Genomic DNA, 18,167 nt, shown 5'->3' on the forward strand with positions numbered 1-18,167 from the left:
ATCTTTAAAGAGAAATTGAAATACCAAGACCACTGAAAATGTCAAGTGAACAATGAAATTGGAATTGGATTTACAATAGGAAGTTGTTGATAAACTAAAATTCACAGTAGGTCTGTACCCAATATCCAACCATTGTTAACAGATTATCATGTGCAGATCTATTGTGACGTGTATTCTTCTCCTCCACATCCTGTCCTAAGGTGTGTGTGTTTCAGCGAAAATCTGCTGATTCTACGCACAAACTCCTTAGCTGAAGAGACGAATCGAAGTCGAAACAGAAAATCCGCAAATATGTCAAGAGCGTTAGCTTAAAGAATAAGTTTGCATTGACACAAAATCCAAAAGCGTTTTGGCCGTCACGGAGTAACGGATCCCAAAAGGGTGACCGTGTTCTGCGAGCTTTTTCGATCCCAAAAAGGTAACCGATCTCTTTGTGACAAAGCCTTGTCGCCTGGACAAAGTGTTTCTTTGTGAAGTGTTCTGGAATACTAACCAATTTCAAAAATCTAGACTGTAAGCTTAAAACCACGATTTAATATTTAAAATTATGTATTCATATAAGTATTAAACAGATAGAGCAAAAAATCACAAATCCATATAGTATTGACTTCATTATTACAATTTATTACTGTATTAACAAATAAGTCCAAGGAAAAAAACTGAAAAAAAGTTATAGTATCAAAGTTAACGAATATTACTATTAAGTTCAGATTGTATTCGAGTTAATATAAAATCAAAAGTAGTAGCAACTAAACTTACCTGACAGCTGGCATCAGAGTATCAGTATCAACTATAACAACATCTGCTGATTTGTTGGCTACTGAGAAGAGACAATCTGCACCATACAGACAGGAGAGTGACGGCTGCAACCCGTACACTCGAGCTACGGAAGACAGCCAGTCGCACTAGAACAGTGACATTTATTGTAAGTTGGATTCAGAGAAGAGACAATCTGCACCATACAGACAGGAGAGTGATGGCTGCAACCCGTACACTCGAGCTACGGAAGACAGCCAGTCGCACTAGAACAGTGACATTTATTGGAAGTTGGCTACTGAGAAGAGAACAATCTGCACCATACAGACAGGAGAGTGATGGCTGGCAACCCGTACACTCGAGCTACGGAAGACAGCCAGTCGCACTAGAACAGTGACATTTATTGTAAGTTGGAATCAGAGAAGAGACAATCTGCACCATACAGACAGGAGAGTGATGGCTGCAACCCGTACACTCGAGCTACAGAAGACACCCAGTCGCACTAGAACAGTGACATTTATTGTAAGTTGGATTCAGAGAAGAGACAATCTGCACCATACAGACAGGACAGTGATGGCTGCAACCCGTACACTCGAGCTACGGAAGACAGCCAGTCGCACTAGAACAGTGACATTTATTGTAAGTTGGATTCAGAGAAGAGACAATCTGCACCATACAGACAGGACAGTGATGGCTGCAACCTGTACACTCGAGCTACGGAAGACAGCCAGTCGCACTAGAACAGTGACATTTATTGTAAGTTGGATTCAGAGAAGAGACAATCTGCACCATACAGACAGGAGAGAGTGATGGCTGCAAACCCGTACACTCGAGCTACAGAAGACAGCCAGTCCCACTAGAACAGAAATATTTATTGGAAGTTGTCTACAGAGAAGAGACAGTCTGCACCATACAGATAGACGAGGTATGTATAAATATGTTAAAATGTTACTTGCCCCCATTGCAATTTTTTATTATTACGAGGGCTGTTCAAAAAGTATTGGATCTTCTCTCCTCCCGCTTATATAAATGAAGTGCTGGCAGTCAAGCTTAGTAGGGATGTGGAGGAGACTGTCATTCGTGCGCATACACCGTTTCATATTGTGATAAAGCTTCAGTTGTTGTCAATCAGCTTAGTAATGTAGACCTCTCTGTTGTGCTTGGCGGTTTTTTCAAGTTAAAAATGACAGAAAAATTTAACCAACGTTACTGTATTAAAGTTTGCCAAAAGCTTGATGATTCGCAAGTGGAAAAATTTTGCAAGATTCAGTAGGCTTTTAGAGAGTCTGCTATGAGCAGTACTTGAATAAAAAAAAAGTGGTACAATCGATTCAAAAATGGTCAAACATTAATGGAAAGTGAATCTTGTTCAGGCTGGCTATCGACATCAGAATAAGAATGTTATTGAAGAAGTGCCATTTTTGTTCACCGAGGACTGTTGTCTTACAGACTGAGAACTAACAGAAGAAATTGGAGTCGACATTGGGTCAGTACATTAGATTTTAACCCAGGATTTGAAAATGAGAAGTTTCCAAAAAATTTGTTTTGAAGTTGCTGAAAATGAAAAACAACTTCGCCTTGAAATTGCACAAGTCATGTTGGTAGTGAAAACCCTGACTTTCTGAACACAATGATCACTGGTGATGAATCCTGGATTTATGGATACGACCCGGAAACCAAGATGCAATCATCGCAGTGCTAACACCCAACATCTCCAAGACAAAAAATAGCATGGCAAGTTTGCAGCCAAGACAAGGTCTTCTTTGACTCCAGTGGAGAGGTACATCATGAGTACGTACCACGCGGCCAAACCATCACAAAAGAAGACTATCTTAAGATTCTTCTTCGCTTACATGATGCAGTGTGGCACAAACGACTGAATCTATGGCAACAAAAACTTGGCAACTCCATCATTACAATGTACCTGCCCACTCTGCACATCTAATTTAGAGTTTTCTTTATAAAACAACACACTTCTGGTTCGCCAAGCTTCTTACTCCCCTGATATGGCTCCCTGCGATTTCTGGCTATTTCCTAAGCTCAAAATGCCCTGAAAGGAATTCGATTTGAAGAAAGAGAAGAGATTATTAAACAGAATACGACGTCCGAGCTTAAGAGCATTCCAAAAGATGCCTTCCAGAAGTGTTTTGAACAGTGGCTGGGAGAAGTGTGTGCATCACCAAGGAGACTACTTTGAAGGGGATCAGAAGTTTTGTCGCTCTAGTTTAATAAATGCACTTTTAATTAACAAAAGGCCGATACTTTTTTAACAGCCCTTGTGTTTTCTTTCCATATTGTTTTAGCATTCATGTTGTCCTTATCTTCTATCTCCATCCTTGAGTAAAACATTTTGCTGATGATCATATATGATGATGAACTGTTGTTTTTGACTAATGTAAGCAATTTGCTAACACGCTTATGATAAAAAAAATTTACTCGCAATTCCGTTTATTCATCAATATGTTTAATTAATATGTGTTATAGTGGTAGAAGAATAAGTCAGTGACAAATTGTAGTAGTGGTATGGGATGAAACGTTTACATTTAAAATGTTTGTTTGTTATCTTAGAAAAATTATTTCCATAAAACCTGTATTTGTTAAAGACAATGAACTAACAGAGAAACACAGAAGATTTTGTCAATTTTTATTGTTTGTATAACTGTTTATAAAAGTTTTGAGCAAATAGCCGTAAATACAAAAATTGTACTTGTGCACAAACAGCAGGTGTGTCTCGTATTAATAGTTTAAAATGAATTGAAATTAATGACTTGAACCTTATCCTGAGCCACACAAATAGTTTTAGTGCCTCGGTAGTTTTCTAGCCACATGAAATCAATAAAAAGAAAAACTTAGTATAAAATATAAAAGTCTTCAATACGATAGAAATGTATTTATATAATGAAAATAAAATATTATTGTGGTTCTTACTTTTTCTGCACAAACTGAATTAACTTTTCTAATAACATGTCTCCTAACACAGGAAACACATGGAGATAATGTATCTTATCAGTTGCAAGTAAGTCATATGCAGCACTATTGTATCAGATTGGCACAACTATTTAACTAACGAATGAATTTTTTCTTTTCAATCTGTTGGGCATTTTTCTTCATATGATATTTTTGGGAGCAGATCCTATAATGGTCCTTGATGAACTAAGGTTCTCTGATGACAATTGTGCGTTGCATGATCTGAGCTAAAAAACAGTTCCTCAATTAAGTCCAGAAATACCTAGAATATTAATGGGTTGTTACCAGAAAAGCAAATTGAGTTTCTATAGAAAAAATTGTGTAAAAATTGTTTAAATTGTGGGGATTATTGGTTGAATAAATTTAAATAAACTAGTTAAGCCTAATTCTAAGTAAAAACATTTAACTACTGTATTTCAAACAAATTGGATTGATCTAATACATATATTTAATACATTTTTAGGGCTTTTGGGTGGGTTCCATCCCCCTTATCCCCCCTACTATACGCCCCTGGTCTATAATGTGCTTAACAAGTGCAATTAACAATTAAGTAAGGGAAATGCAAAATAACCTGTAAATAAAGTAAATGTTGGATGAATTACCTTAATCTTATCCTGTAAAGTGCTGACGCAAACACTGACGGCTCGTGCGCCCTGGCCACATATTGACATGGCGTTGGCACTCAGGTATCCAGGAGCTGTCAGGATAAAACGTTTTCAGTTTGTTATACATTAATTGAAATGCAATAGAAAAATCGTTTTATTATGAACGTAAAAATTAAACATTAAATAGTAGAATCTTCTCCAATAGAACAGAACACTATTCTCATGTTTTTATTAGTTCTGTGGAAGTAAAGTCTAAAACAGGATTTAGTTTTTTTTCTAGTAAAATAAATAAACAATATGTTTAAAGTTAACATTTGGGATTACATTACTCGCAAACATTTCACACACGTCTAATATTCATTTGGTAGATGAAGGTCAAAATTATTACAAGTAGGTTATTTTATCATGTTAGGTAGTAAGAAATTCTTTACAGGCTTGTAATTTGAAGAAAAAAAATTGTACGTAAGGAAATTATAAAATATTATCAAGGACGTAGCCAAGGGATTTGGACTTCCAAAATGTTTTTAATGACTTTTTTAGCAAACAATTATTATTATTTAAATACTTCAATATTACTTACATGTACTGCTGAAAGATCGTTTTCAATATGATGGGATGTGAAAGAGAGTGTTTACACTTTTACAATTTGGATGATTGAATTTAAAGAGAGCCTTTACATTTTTACAATTTGGATGACTGAATGTAGAGAGAGTGTTTACACTTTTTACAATTCAGATGACTGAATGTAAAGAGAGCCTTTACACTTTTACAATTTGGATGACTGAATGTAGAGAGAGTGTTTACACTTTTACAATTCGGATGATTGAATTTAAAGAGAGCCTTTACACTTTTACAATTTGGATGACTGAATGTAGAGAGAGTGTTTTACACTTTTACAATCTGAAATGAAATATGCCTTTATTTAAGGCATTTAAGGCACAATCTGGATGACTGAATGTGAAGATAAAGTTTACATTATTACATTATGAGCAGTTTACTGCAATTTCGTTACTTTCTGTCCACTACGGGAAAATATTAGTCGTCTCGATCGCCTTAAAATTTTTTTCTGGCTACGTTCTTGGTACAGCTGTAGGAAGTATCGCTTCAAAATGATGGTTAATGGTGAGAATATCAATAATAAACAACATATCGCACAAGAAGCTAGTGCTTACCGCTTGCTAAATAGTCATTCGGTGTCAAAAGAGGGTGTCAGTTCCAACGGTGGGACCATCACATTTGACTCCAACAATCTTATGAAGTCATCAGGAGTGTCAGGCATTGCCAGGACTTGCTTCAACGTTTTCTGAATGTCTTCAGCTTTTGCTCTGGAAACATTACAAATGTTACTCATGTTTACACGATAGATTTCTTAACTTCGTGTGAATGGAATGACTAATGTTTAAATATCAGTTGTAAAAACAAAAAAATGATTAGTCAAAATAAGTTAACTACAATGATTTAGCAAGCAGAGAAGTGTATAAATACTGAAGGAATCCAGCAGATATTTTATTAAAAATAAAAAGAAAATCATACATGATAATTTGTATACTAAACAAATAAATGTACTATTTTTGCACTCAAAAATTAAATACATTCATTTCTAAATCAAGAAAATTTGTAACACTGATGAGTGATATAGTTTGATTGTAACATAGAAACGTATTTTTAATTTAATATTTCGATATAATCTGACAATTATTCGGATTTTATTTCTTTTATTCTAGTTTAGAAGAAAAATATTAAGTTTAGGAGTGTAGAGAAGGGCAGCAAGATATATAATGGATAAGTTATGGGGTTTTGGAAAAGATACATTTAAAAGAGAGCCATTCTGCAAAGAAGAATTTGGATGATTGAATGTGAAGAAAGTGTTTACACTTTTAAATTGGGATGACTGAACTTAAAGATTGTTTACACTTTTACAATTTGGGTAACTGAATGTGAGGAGAGTGTTTACATTATTAAAATTTGTATATTTATCAAGCCATACATTTTAAAATGATACAACAGTTAATTGGAGAAGACAACACACCATATCACCAATAGGTAAATAAAGAATTTGTCTATTTGTCTACTACAGAGGCCAGTTCTCAAATTGTATTAAAACACCAAATTATATTGGACAATATATTTTAGTTATTAAATATTACTAAACATTAAAACATTTCCAACAGTTTTTTTTAAACAAGATTTAAAAAATATTTATAAGTCATCTTTAATGCAGTATTAAGTGATATATGAAAAAATAATTATGGGGCCAGTTTTCGCATAACTGCTTTACATAACCTCACTAGGTTTTAGAAAAAAAATCAGACTTATGCTAGACAATAGTTTTAGTTTTTAAAACACTTTTCCTGAATTGAATTAAAAAGAAGTCTAATCTTTATAGGATTAATGTGAAAGATAGAGTTTAAGATCTGGGAGCTGAAAAATAAGGCGGTGTCTTAAAGTAAACATTCTATTGAGTAAAACGTCATCAAACAATTTATTATGCACCATATAATTTCTTTATTCTATAAAATATAGTACATAAAAAATATTTTTATTTTAGTATTAAAATTATAAAAACATTTAAAATCACAGACTAAAAAAAATTGAATAATAGAATGAAATATTGCATAGCTTGTGCTGGGTTGAATTAGTAGTTAGCATCAAGAATTTATAACTGAAAAGGGTTGCAAAGTTTGATCCTGCCACAATTCTACTGCCAAGACACGTTCCCATGTCCAATACAATCTTAAATAGTTAATACTATTGGAGCAGGCTAAATAAAAGTTAAAAGCAGAGGACTTATGCTTTGTTGGACAGTGAAATACTTTTCATTTAAATGAGAACTTAAATTTTAAGAAACCAATAAAATAGCATTTCATAATTTATTATACAAATTTTAAGACAAGTTTTCATCAAATTTCTTAACACATATTAAACAAACAATCTGCATTAGATAATTGTTTGAATAAAAATTTGGTCGGATATTGGATTTATAGGTACCTTTTTGCAGCAATGACAGGTACAGGTCTTGTCACCCACACGCAAGGATCTGACGAATTCAAAGGTTTCGTGGAGCCATCAGGACATAGCAGACTGACATCTTCACACACAGAGACTCCGACTTGCTGCACAGAAATACATCCAGGATCAGGATGACAATCCAATCCATTTGGACTAATGTACTTGTTTAAAATGTTTGAAACATTTACAATGTAAGTTCTGTTCTAGATGGTTTAATGGTCACTCATAATTAAAATATATATTTTAATAGTAATGATGTTAAGGTCCTACGATATAAATATTCCAAACATGTCAGCATATTTATTGGATGGATTTTCAAATGTGGTAAAGTTATTTATTTATCGCGTACACTCTTTCTATTCATTTCTTTTTTAAGGATAACCTAAAATAATAAGACTTACACTGAAGTGTAGTTTTGCATCTTTCAGCATGGACCAAGCGATGTCACCCAGGCAGTCGGACAGACAGTAGAGAGCACCTTGTCGGCCCCAGTACTTGTCTCTCTGAGAGCACACACTGGGCACATCACACAGACCGCACATGCTCTTGTACCGACTCTCTGCAACAGGCAATGCTATCAGTGTATATATCAGCATGGACCAAGCGATGTCACCCCCAGGCAGTCGGACAGACAGTAGAGAGCACCTTGTCGCCCCAGTACTTGTCTCTCTGAGAGCACACACTGGGCACATCACACAGACCGCACATGCTCTTGTATCGACTCTCTGCAACAGGCAATGCTTATCAGTGTATTTATCAGCATGAACCAAGCGATGTCACCCAGGCCAGTCGGACAGACAGTAGAGAGCACCTTGTCGGCCCCAGTAACTTGTCTCCCCAGTACTTGTCTCTCTGGAGCACACACTGGGCACATCACACAGACCGCACATGCTCTTGATACCGACTCTCTGCAACAGGCAATGCTTATCAGTGTATATATCAGCATGGACCAAGCGATGTCACCCAGGCATTGTCGCAGGCAGACAGACAGTAGAGAGCACCTTGTCGGCCCCAGTACTTGTCTCTCTCTGAGAGCACACACTGGCACATCACACAGACCGCACATGCTCTTGTATCGACTCTCTGCAACAGGCAATGCTTATCAGTGTATTTAACAGCATGGACCAAGCGATGTCACCCAGGCAGTCGGACAGACAGTAGAGAGCACCTTGTCGGCCCCAGTACTTGTCTCTCTGAGAGCACACACTGGGCACATCACACAGACTCGCACATGGCTCTTGTACCGACTCTCTGCAACAGCAATGCTCATCAGTGTATATATCATCATGGACCAAGCGATGTCACCCCGGCAGTCGGACAGACAGTAGAGAGCACCTTGTCGGCCCCAGTACTTGTCTCTCTGAGAGCACACACTGGGCACATCACACAGACCGCTACATGCTCTTGTACCGACTCTCTGCCAACAGGCAATGCTTATCAGTGTATATATCAGCATGGACCAAGCGATGTCACTCAGGCAGTCGACAGACAGTAGAGAGCACCTTGTCGGCCCCAGTACTTGTCTCTCTGAGAGCACACACTGGCACATCACACAGACCGCACATGCTCTTGTACCGACTCTCTGCAACAGGCAATGCTTATCCGTGTATATATCAGCATGGACCAAGCGAATGTCACCCAGGCAGTCGGACAGACAGTAGAGAGCACCTTGTCGGCCCCAGTACTTGTCTCTCTGAGAGCACACACTGGGCACATCACACAGACCGCACATGCTCTTGTACCGACTCTCTGCAACAGGCCAATGCTTATCAGTGTATTTATCAGTCATGGACCAAGCGATGTCACCCAGGCAGTCGGACAGACAGTAGAGAGCAACACCAGAATATTTAAGAACAGCATATTTTGGTTTGTTTCAGTCCCCATATTTCTTATGGTCTGATCCTTTGGGGTCATGCAACATCTGTGAGAGATCTTTTGTTGATTCAAAAGAGAGTTATAAGAACTATTTGTAGAGCAGGTCCTTTTGATCATTGCCAACCACTTTTTGTTCATTTGGGGATATTAACCGTTATCAAATCTTTATATTTTTCAGGTAATTAGTATACACAAAATCTAACCTACACTTATTTCCTCACCAGGCAAGACATACATGTACATAATACAAGAAATAAGTTTAAGCTCAATATTCCTCAGCATAGATTAACTAAAATTGGTTTATCTCATAAGATAAATTGTGTAAACTTTTTAACAAATTAGATGAGTCTGCGCAAGCAGTATCTCTTACTGTGTTTAAAAGTAAGCTAATGAATTGGCTGTTTTGAGTAATCCATTTTATACATTAGCTGAATTTCTCAACTGTGAAGTAGATTTAATGTTTCTGTTGATTCTACATTGTCTTGTCTTATGCAGAGCTCTTATATGATTATTGCATAATTGGTACTTTCATATTTCATATTTTATAATTTTAAATTATGATGATGTATTTTATTACTGTGCTTCTATATTTTAGTATTTTAAATTTATGACAATGCCTATTTCATGTATGCAAATGTGATCAATGGCAATAAATAATTTGATTTGATTTTGATTTGAGCGCTGCCTGGTGGAGAGTTACACCAATGGGCATAGCATATAAACCTTCTACGTGGAAAAATACATACACATAAAACTTTTCGTAATGATCAGTTAAATAGTTTACGATTCCATAAAGGGCAAACACACAAACATTCATTTATATATATATATATATATATATATATATTTTGGCCACTATTGATAAATATATGATAATCAGTACATAGGGTTTATCAATATCTCATATGTTCTCACCCCACAAATAATTGTTGTGGAAATTCGCTTTAGATTCTTCACCCAGTATAGTGAGAGTATAGTGAGCTTAGCCATACTCCAGTGGTATTGACAGTAGCTATACTCCAGTGGTATTGACAGTAGTCATACTCCAGTGGTATTGACAGTAGTCATACTCCAGTGGTATTGACAGTAGTCATACTCCAGTGGTATTGACAGTAGCCATACTCCAGTGGTATTGACAGTAGTCATACTCCAGTGGTATTGACAGTAGTCATACTCCAGTGGTATTGACAGTAGCCATACTCCAGTGGTATTGACAGTAGTCATACTCCAGTGGTATTGACAGTAGCCATACTCCAGCGGTATTGACAGTAGTCAAGTATTCATACTGTGTCTAGTCTAACCTACTAGCTTATACACATAAACGATAACTTACTAAGTTGAGCATCGATCTCAGGGTCTGCAGCCCACACTCCAGCTTTGCAAGATTCTCCGAAGAACTCTGCTAAGGCTTTAATGCGATTTTCTTCAACTGAGACCCCCTTGTCGCAGAGTTGGGGAGCAACACGATTCTCAAAATACTGTAATACAAAAGAAAAATTAAGTACATTAAAACGTAATGTATAGTGCAAACAAGTTATATTTCATAATATTGTATCATTAAGTGTTTATAAACGACAAAATTAAATTTTAATCAAACTAATTCACAAAAGTAATTGCTCTGCTGGAAATTGGACCTGGATCTCGTATGGTGAGCACTACACCACAGAACCAACACATTTCATATTCAGTTAATATTTAGTTTCTGGTTCTTTGCATGTTTTTAAATAAGCAACTAATGTGTGATTCAAAGAACTGTCAAATGACAATTTAAATTAAATTATTTGTTGTGTGTTTAACATTGTTTAGGGTACTTTAGCTTGTCCTGTATTGCTATAAAATACCATTAAATTTTTTGTTATGTATTTCACATTTTGTATGCTACTTTAACTTAACCTGTATTGCTACGTCTGTAACACTTTCAGTCCCAGCAGTCTATGTTACTTAACAGTAAGTGTAAACATCATAATCATGAATCTTCACATGGCGCTGAGTGTGTTAACCCCTATCATTTCAGAACATTCATCCTGGAGAACGTTATTACTAACTGTCACCATTACGGAATGCTCAAAAAGTCGAAGAACATCTTCTCTACAGTAAAAATTGCACAGATATTGATTATAAAGTTGATACAAAATATACAATTTACTATAATCTTGAACTGTGTATAGAATTTTAATATTAACATCATCAAATAGTTCAAATATTAGTTATAAATACTGCTATAGTTTCAGTAATAATACTATAACTCCTACTGTTAACCAGTAAGTTTCTTTTTTATTCTCTTGGGACAAGAAGCTTATAAATTGCACTTAGTCCTATAAGAACCTTAGTGCGGCTTTCTGAAGTGACAGAATATTCAGGATGGGTAAGGTTAGGGGATAGGGGCCGCCTCCTATCGAGATCCATGAGGATGAATTAGGGCACTAATCTCAAGCTCATGTCCCCCCAGAAGAAGGGAGGCCAGCTCTGAACCAGCCTCTCCAGTTAAAGCAGGCAGGGGATGGCACACCCTTGTTGAGGCTAGCAATAACATTTGATACTTAAGGAAGGAACCCCTCCAACTCCAATAGTCATCTCCCGCAGTAGACTAGACCTATCGATTGCCCTTGCACCCCAGAATCTCGACACTTGCGGTTAGTGATGTGCCGCTCCTGGACATCCATAAGGTTGCTCAGATTTAAGCGACACATCGGTTTTTGCTGTGCCCAGTGGTGGGTTCAACTGGAAGGTATAAACCAGCCAGAAGTGATCCCTGCTGGGTTGGATTGAATAAGTTACAGTATAGTAGAGTTTGCCTGGTGCAGATGGGGTAAGTTGTGGGACAACAAGGAAATCTTGGAACAAACCAGGAAGTATTATGAGGACCCAACTAGTGATACTGAGATTCACTCACCAATGAGAACACCTCACTCCAGTCATAGTTGGCGGAGAACGGGTTGTTGCCTGGATGACACAACCTTTTACCCTTCAGATCAGACAGCTGTGATATGTTAGCTTTGTTGGACACCACTGCTACGACTCCATACTCCCATTTCTCTGGAAAAGTTTAATATCGCTAAATAGTTTTCCATTTTTAACTATTTACTATCTATAACTTTACAAAATGTACCTAATCAAAATTTATTTAGTTTTTTTTAGTCTTTTATTTGATGATCATCTTGAATGTAAATAAAGCATGTAAATAAACTTTTACACCTCAGGTTAATACACTAGCTTGTTAACTACACCCTGTGTTGGACAGTGCTGACGTTTGCTGATAAATGATGTAAATTTTTGAATAGTGATAATCATTGAATAAAAATATAATAGAAAATCCAAAATGTTTAAATTAAGATTACTTCCAGCAAGATTTAGTTTAAAAAATAAAACAGTTTACGATTAGAAGAATCTAATCGATAAATATTTAGCTAAAAATGACATATCTTTAGTGAAAAAGACCAAATCTGTAAATAATAATAATAATATATATATATATATATATATATATATATATATATATATACATACACACATATATACATATATAATAGTCCCTTAGAGCAGTTAATTAACAACTTCTTTGTCAAGTACACTTTTAAAACATACACAGAATAAAATTATATATATATATATATATATATATATATATATACATATATATATATATATATATATATATATATATATATATATAGGGTTGTTAATAAAGTCCCGCACGGGCTTAATAATTTCTGAATGATTACAGGTAAATCAATAAAACTTGGTACATCATTACTGCACCTATGAATCTACTTTTTGAAGTAACTACCATTTTTTGTCATGTCATGGGGGGGGGGATTTTTTTGTCTGTCCTTTTTGTGCAAGGAATCAGAAGGAAATCTTAAATGAGAGCATAGGTCGAGTAGTACATCAAATTCAAAGTATCTATTAGTAGAGTATAATCACGTACATCCAAATCCAAAAGGTTCACTTTTATGTTCAATTGCAATATACTATGTGTTCCAAACTTTATGCACACTGAAGGGATCTTGTAGACCATTAGAGAAGCAGCAAAGATTAAATGCCCAAAGTTGTGCGTAATAACAAGATAAACAAATAAATCAAGATAATTATTGGTTGCGTGGTTCACTCGCTGCGCTCTAAAAACTGTTTTTGTTCAAAATCTGTCACAGTTCTCTTATTAGTACTTATATTGTAATGTTTTTTACATGAAATCTGCATGAAATTTCTTATAGTTCATAAATAATATAATGAACATTTTTAAGACCAGCAAGCATGGGGTGTCGGGTGTGAGTAAATATTTTTAATGCAACAACCTATTTTTTATTGAATTAAAAGAAAGTAAATTTTTTTCCTAATTTCAAAAATACCATATATTTTATACATTCCTTGTGGTTTTCATGAAATAAATAGTGAAAACCCATTTTTTTTATGGTCATTTGAAGAGAAATTGTAATTCTATTAGTCGGATGGTTGGTAACCCTGATTGATCACCTGATATTTGTATATATTTACACATTGTTAAACAGGTGATCATAAAACCTTACAAGTTTACCAACCCTACAGTTATTAGAATAAAAAATCCCTTTTATTAAAAAATGGATGGAGTATTTTGTAACAGCTGATCCCAACAATACGTGCAGGGATACATTGGGTGGTCAGACAGGTTTACCAACGATCCGACTAATACAATAAAATTATTTTACAAACAAAATTAATTTTCTTACTTTGTTCAGAAGCGTGAATCCTATGAGTGATCAGAACGTCTGTTAAGTGCACATCATCCGCACTAATCAACAGATCTTCAGCTTCAAATACTGCAAAGTCTGCTTCATTCAAACTGACTTTCTTCATGCAGTCGAGCCTGTGAAGTACATTTTAAAATTATTTAAGAAATATATTACTATTTTAAAATGTAGCTATATGAAAAATCTTCATCAAGTGTAAAACTAGTTAACTAAAAAAATTTTAAGATACAGATTTTATAAAACTTAATCTTTTTGTACTCTTTACTCGGTCCACTGCAAAATGTAAATAGATTAAAAAATGTATTTTTATCAAGTATAAGGATAGGAGCAGAGATCTTGTTCTTTAAAAGCTCATAAATATTACAAATTTCAAAAATGTTGCCAAAGCTGATAAAGTAAATTATACCAATATTTAGAATGTTCATAAACATCTTTTTTTGAATACTCTCATACTTGTACATTTTTACTTTAAAAATTTGAACACACTTGTTAAACATTTACATCTTAGAACTGAAGATCAAATCAAATCTGTTTTATTGCTGACACAATAATCACATCATATGACAAACGTCAATTAATAATGATATCCTAAAGTTTCTGTCATTCATACTATAATACACATACAGACTTACAATCTTTACAATCACACCTCTTTCATTCTTTCATCTCTTTTACCTCTTCATTCATTCAAGATAACTCTGTATCAACCAGAAAAGTATTTTATTGGAATTAAGAAAAGGTGCCCACCATTATAGTAGGTACAGTAGTAGGTATGTTTAAATTATTGACATGATGTTGAATACCTCTTCCTAATTTACAATGTGCTAAGTCAAACTAAGCATCTAGGAGTCATACTGGACAACCATATTTTCTGGGCAAATCATATTGACCAATTATGCAGCAAGCTGAGCAGCTCACTTTTTGTCTTGAGACGGATGTTGACTATAGCCTCACCTCAGGCAGCCAAGACTAGCTATCATGCACTCTTTGAGGGACACTTAAGGTATGGCATCGTGCTTTGGGGAGCCTCGTCACACAGCCACCTTGAGCGAGTGCTGATTATGCAGAAGCAGGCTGTGAGGTTGCTGCATGGTCTAGAAAAAAAAGGGAAAGCTGCAGAGACACCTTCAAGGGTAACATATTAACTGTAGTGGGCATTTATCTATTGGAAACTATCTGCCTAGCTAATTCAAAAGGCCTTGTACGGAATGGACACTTCCATTCTTATGGTACTAGGCATGTAAATGACTTCAATCTGCTTGCTCACAGGACTGGAAGATTTGAAAAGAAGCCTACATACGCTGGTACTAAATTTTACAATAGACTGCCTGCTGAAATGAAGACAACTGAATCAAGGAGTTTCAGAGCACATCTTCAGGATTGGCTTCTTCAAAGACCTTTTTTACAGTATAGCAGAGTATATGGACTGGCCAAACAACTTTCCATGAAATATCTGTATTAAACTACCCAATTTGTATTGTATGACACCATTTTCAATTTTGATAATTGTAAAATAAAGTTTCTCTCTCTCTCTAACCGTCACCAAATGATGTTTAAGTCCACTCAATTTTGTGTTATGAAGTATAGTCTTATCTTGCTTGCTGATACTGTCTGTCTCATTGTGTTTATTGGTAAAAAAAATATATTTTTGATCTAACTAAAGATATACCGTAAAGTTCAAAATTTGCATATTTTTTTAGTCTAATATTTAAAAAAAGACAAATTCAGGATAGACCTAATATCATATCAGGCTCTAAGATGGTGGCTGTACAACATTTTCAAACTGTAATGGCTAAAAAAGGTATACCCCTGAGTGATACGTTTTGCTTACGCTGTGCCAAATCCAATAAGAAGATGAGCACCTTCAACGAACCTTACTTCAAGTGAAAATTTCAAGTCTACATAGACTCTTGGTTCAGTTAGCTCTCCAGATATCCCATATACAGACAGACAGGAGAAAAGTTTTGCCAGCTCTCTGAGTGATACCAACTTGTACCAACCTAATATAGATTAAGAGTTTCTTAAAAAATTTAAACATTTATTACAAGACTGAATGTAACATTGTTTTATTATTTTAACCCCGTACTCATTATATTCTATGGAGCATAATCAAATCAGATTTTTATTGCCGGAACATTCTATAACGCATGGCAAAAGTCAACTTTTTACTTGCTAGAATTTTGTCATACACCCCACAATAGTGATCTCATTCAGACATACAATTTACAAATTTACATACATCCATTCATTCGCCAATGATTCCCACTTCCAGCGACGGATTCAGTCAGTCTTTTTAATTGGTGGTCTCCCAATCATATGCTAAAAACTCGTCTACATTATAAAATGCTTGTGACACTAAAGAGCGTTTCAAACAAGATTATAACACCTTGGGCGTTGGAGCGTTTTTTATTGAATTTGGTAATTTGTTGACGGAATGAACACCTGCCTGTGAAGGCAAGCGTTCATAAACCACCGTTCTGTGTCTACCAGTTCGGTAGTTATCTCTGCCTCTAGTCTCATATGCATGTATGTCTCGGCCATTCGTTATGGCACATTTAGACATACAAAACAGAGTTGTTTCCAAGATGTAGAGACTGGGCAGCGTCAACAGTTGTAAATTTTTGAAGGCTTCCCTGCACGACTCTCTAAATTTCAACAGAGCGATAATTCGGATCGCTTGTTTTTGCAGCTTGAACACTCTCATAAATTGATTGTTTGCACAAGCTCCCAGAAAACAGAAGTATAAGCAGACAGAATGGTAAGACATCATTTTGAAAGTGAAAATGATGCAGGGTGCAAGAACGTAGCCAGGAAAACATTGTGGGGGGGGGGGGTCCAGACAACTCATATTTTCCAATAGTGGACAAAGAGTAAAGCCCCATTTTGTTCCTTAAAAAAGTTCTTGACCCTTTTCTTTATTTGGGAACGATCTTTCAGCAGTATATGTCAGTAATACTGAATTATTTAAACAATAACAATCGTTTACTAAAAAATTTATTGAAAATTTTGGGGGAGGGTCCGGACCCCTTAAACCTCCTTGCTGGCTACGTCCTTGACATTGTGCACTACTATAATACCTGTCCACGCCAATGATACACCGAAACGGAGTGGTGTCAAGCTTCTCGCAGATCTGAGCTGCAGAATAGTAGCTGGGAGTTTTCGGCAGCACACATAACGTATCTGGAACAGAGTTCATTTTCTGGGTGAAATGTACGAGTAGTTAAACATAAATATTATTGTTTAAAGAAATATTTAAATTATTACATTTCAGTCATTACTTTAATGACTACCATTGTAGGAATTCCGCAAGTTAGTTGGAATCATTACTGTCTTACTTAAAGATCTGAGAGATCCTTCTTAAAATTGTTACATTATCTTTCCGTTAGTGCAGTAACTCTTGACATATATATATATATATATATATATATATATATATATATATATATATATATATATATATATGTGTGTGTGTGTGTTTCATGTAAGCCTTCCTTCTGAATGTTTCACATTCCAGAGTATTGTTACTTTTAGACCGTTTCAGCCCTACACGGTGATAGATTAAGACGTGGTAAAAGTTTAAACGTGTAGAGCAATATCGATTAGCTGTCAGAGACAACGCTTTCACCCATATACGGTCTTCGACAGGTTCTAAATAAAGCCATACGTTCGCAGTATTGTGTGATTGTGTTTCCTGATAAACATGCAGCTTACTCGGCCTACCTTAGAACTGTCAACGAATACGCGAATAAAGTTCCGTCTGCCCCTCTGTCTCTGCAATCTTACTGTAAACATTCCATTAGTTTCTATTACGTCTCAATTACCATTTTTATTTTTTGGGTAGACTTTAATAACCGGATTACACTCCTTATTCGGTTGTTTTTATCGAATGGTTCGATTGTTTTTAGCCGAATGGATAATTCGATATTACAATTTATTTGATTAAACATATGATTCATACTTATTAGTTAGTCATTTGTCATGTAAACAATACACAGCAAGAAGAAACTAATTTGTTGAGAATTTGAAATTTACGATGAATACGAGGAAATGATGTGATCAATTTCGAGATATACATGTGGGTTTGGCTACTGCTTTTACAAAAGCGGTTACTCACTGCTATCCGTGCAATCTATAAATATCGTAACGTATTTCTTATGTGTAGGTCTAGGCCGTAGATTTGTTATTTTGTAATGTTATTGATAAATTTATGTTATTAAGAATTGTAATG

General features: G+C 35.4%; 1 protein-coding gene across 1 annotated transcript in view; it reads right to left on the bottom strand.

Moving 5' to 3' along the window:
• Positions 1 to 1,282: 1,282 nt before the first annotated feature.
• Positions 1,283 to 18,167, bottom strand: part of LOC124371395 (transferrin-like) — a 38,770-nt gene continuing 21,885 nt past the window's right edge. Inside the window, exons 2-10 of the mRNA XM_046829725.1 lie at positions 17,017 to 17,119; positions 13,919 to 14,055; positions 12,106 to 12,248; positions 10,546 to 10,690; positions 7,739 to 7,896; positions 7,317 to 7,441; positions 5,501 to 5,653; positions 4,326 to 4,420; positions 1,283 to 1,375 (exon numbers count right to left, since the gene is read on the bottom strand). Of these exons, the coding sequence (XP_046685681.1) occupies positions 5,515 to 5,653; positions 7,317 to 7,441; positions 7,739 to 7,896; positions 10,546 to 10,690; positions 12,106 to 12,248; positions 13,919 to 14,055; positions 17,017 to 17,119 (950 nt within the window). The 3' untranslated portion in view covers positions 1,283 to 1,375; positions 4,326 to 4,420; positions 5,501 to 5,514. The remainder of the gene's footprint in view (positions 1,376 to 4,325; positions 4,421 to 5,500; positions 5,654 to 7,316; positions 7,442 to 7,738; positions 7,897 to 10,545; positions 10,691 to 12,105; positions 12,249 to 13,918; positions 14,056 to 17,016; positions 17,120 to 18,167) is intronic.

The sequence above is a fragment of the Homalodisca vitripennis genome, unplaced genomic scaffold (assembly GCF_021130785.1).
Source record: "Homalodisca vitripennis isolate AUS2020 unplaced genomic scaffold, UT_GWSS_2.1 ScUCBcl_1366;HRSCAF=4900, whole genome shotgun sequence".
Classification (NCBI taxonomy): domain Eukaryota; kingdom Metazoa; phylum Arthropoda; class Insecta; order Hemiptera; family Cicadellidae; genus Homalodisca; species Homalodisca vitripennis.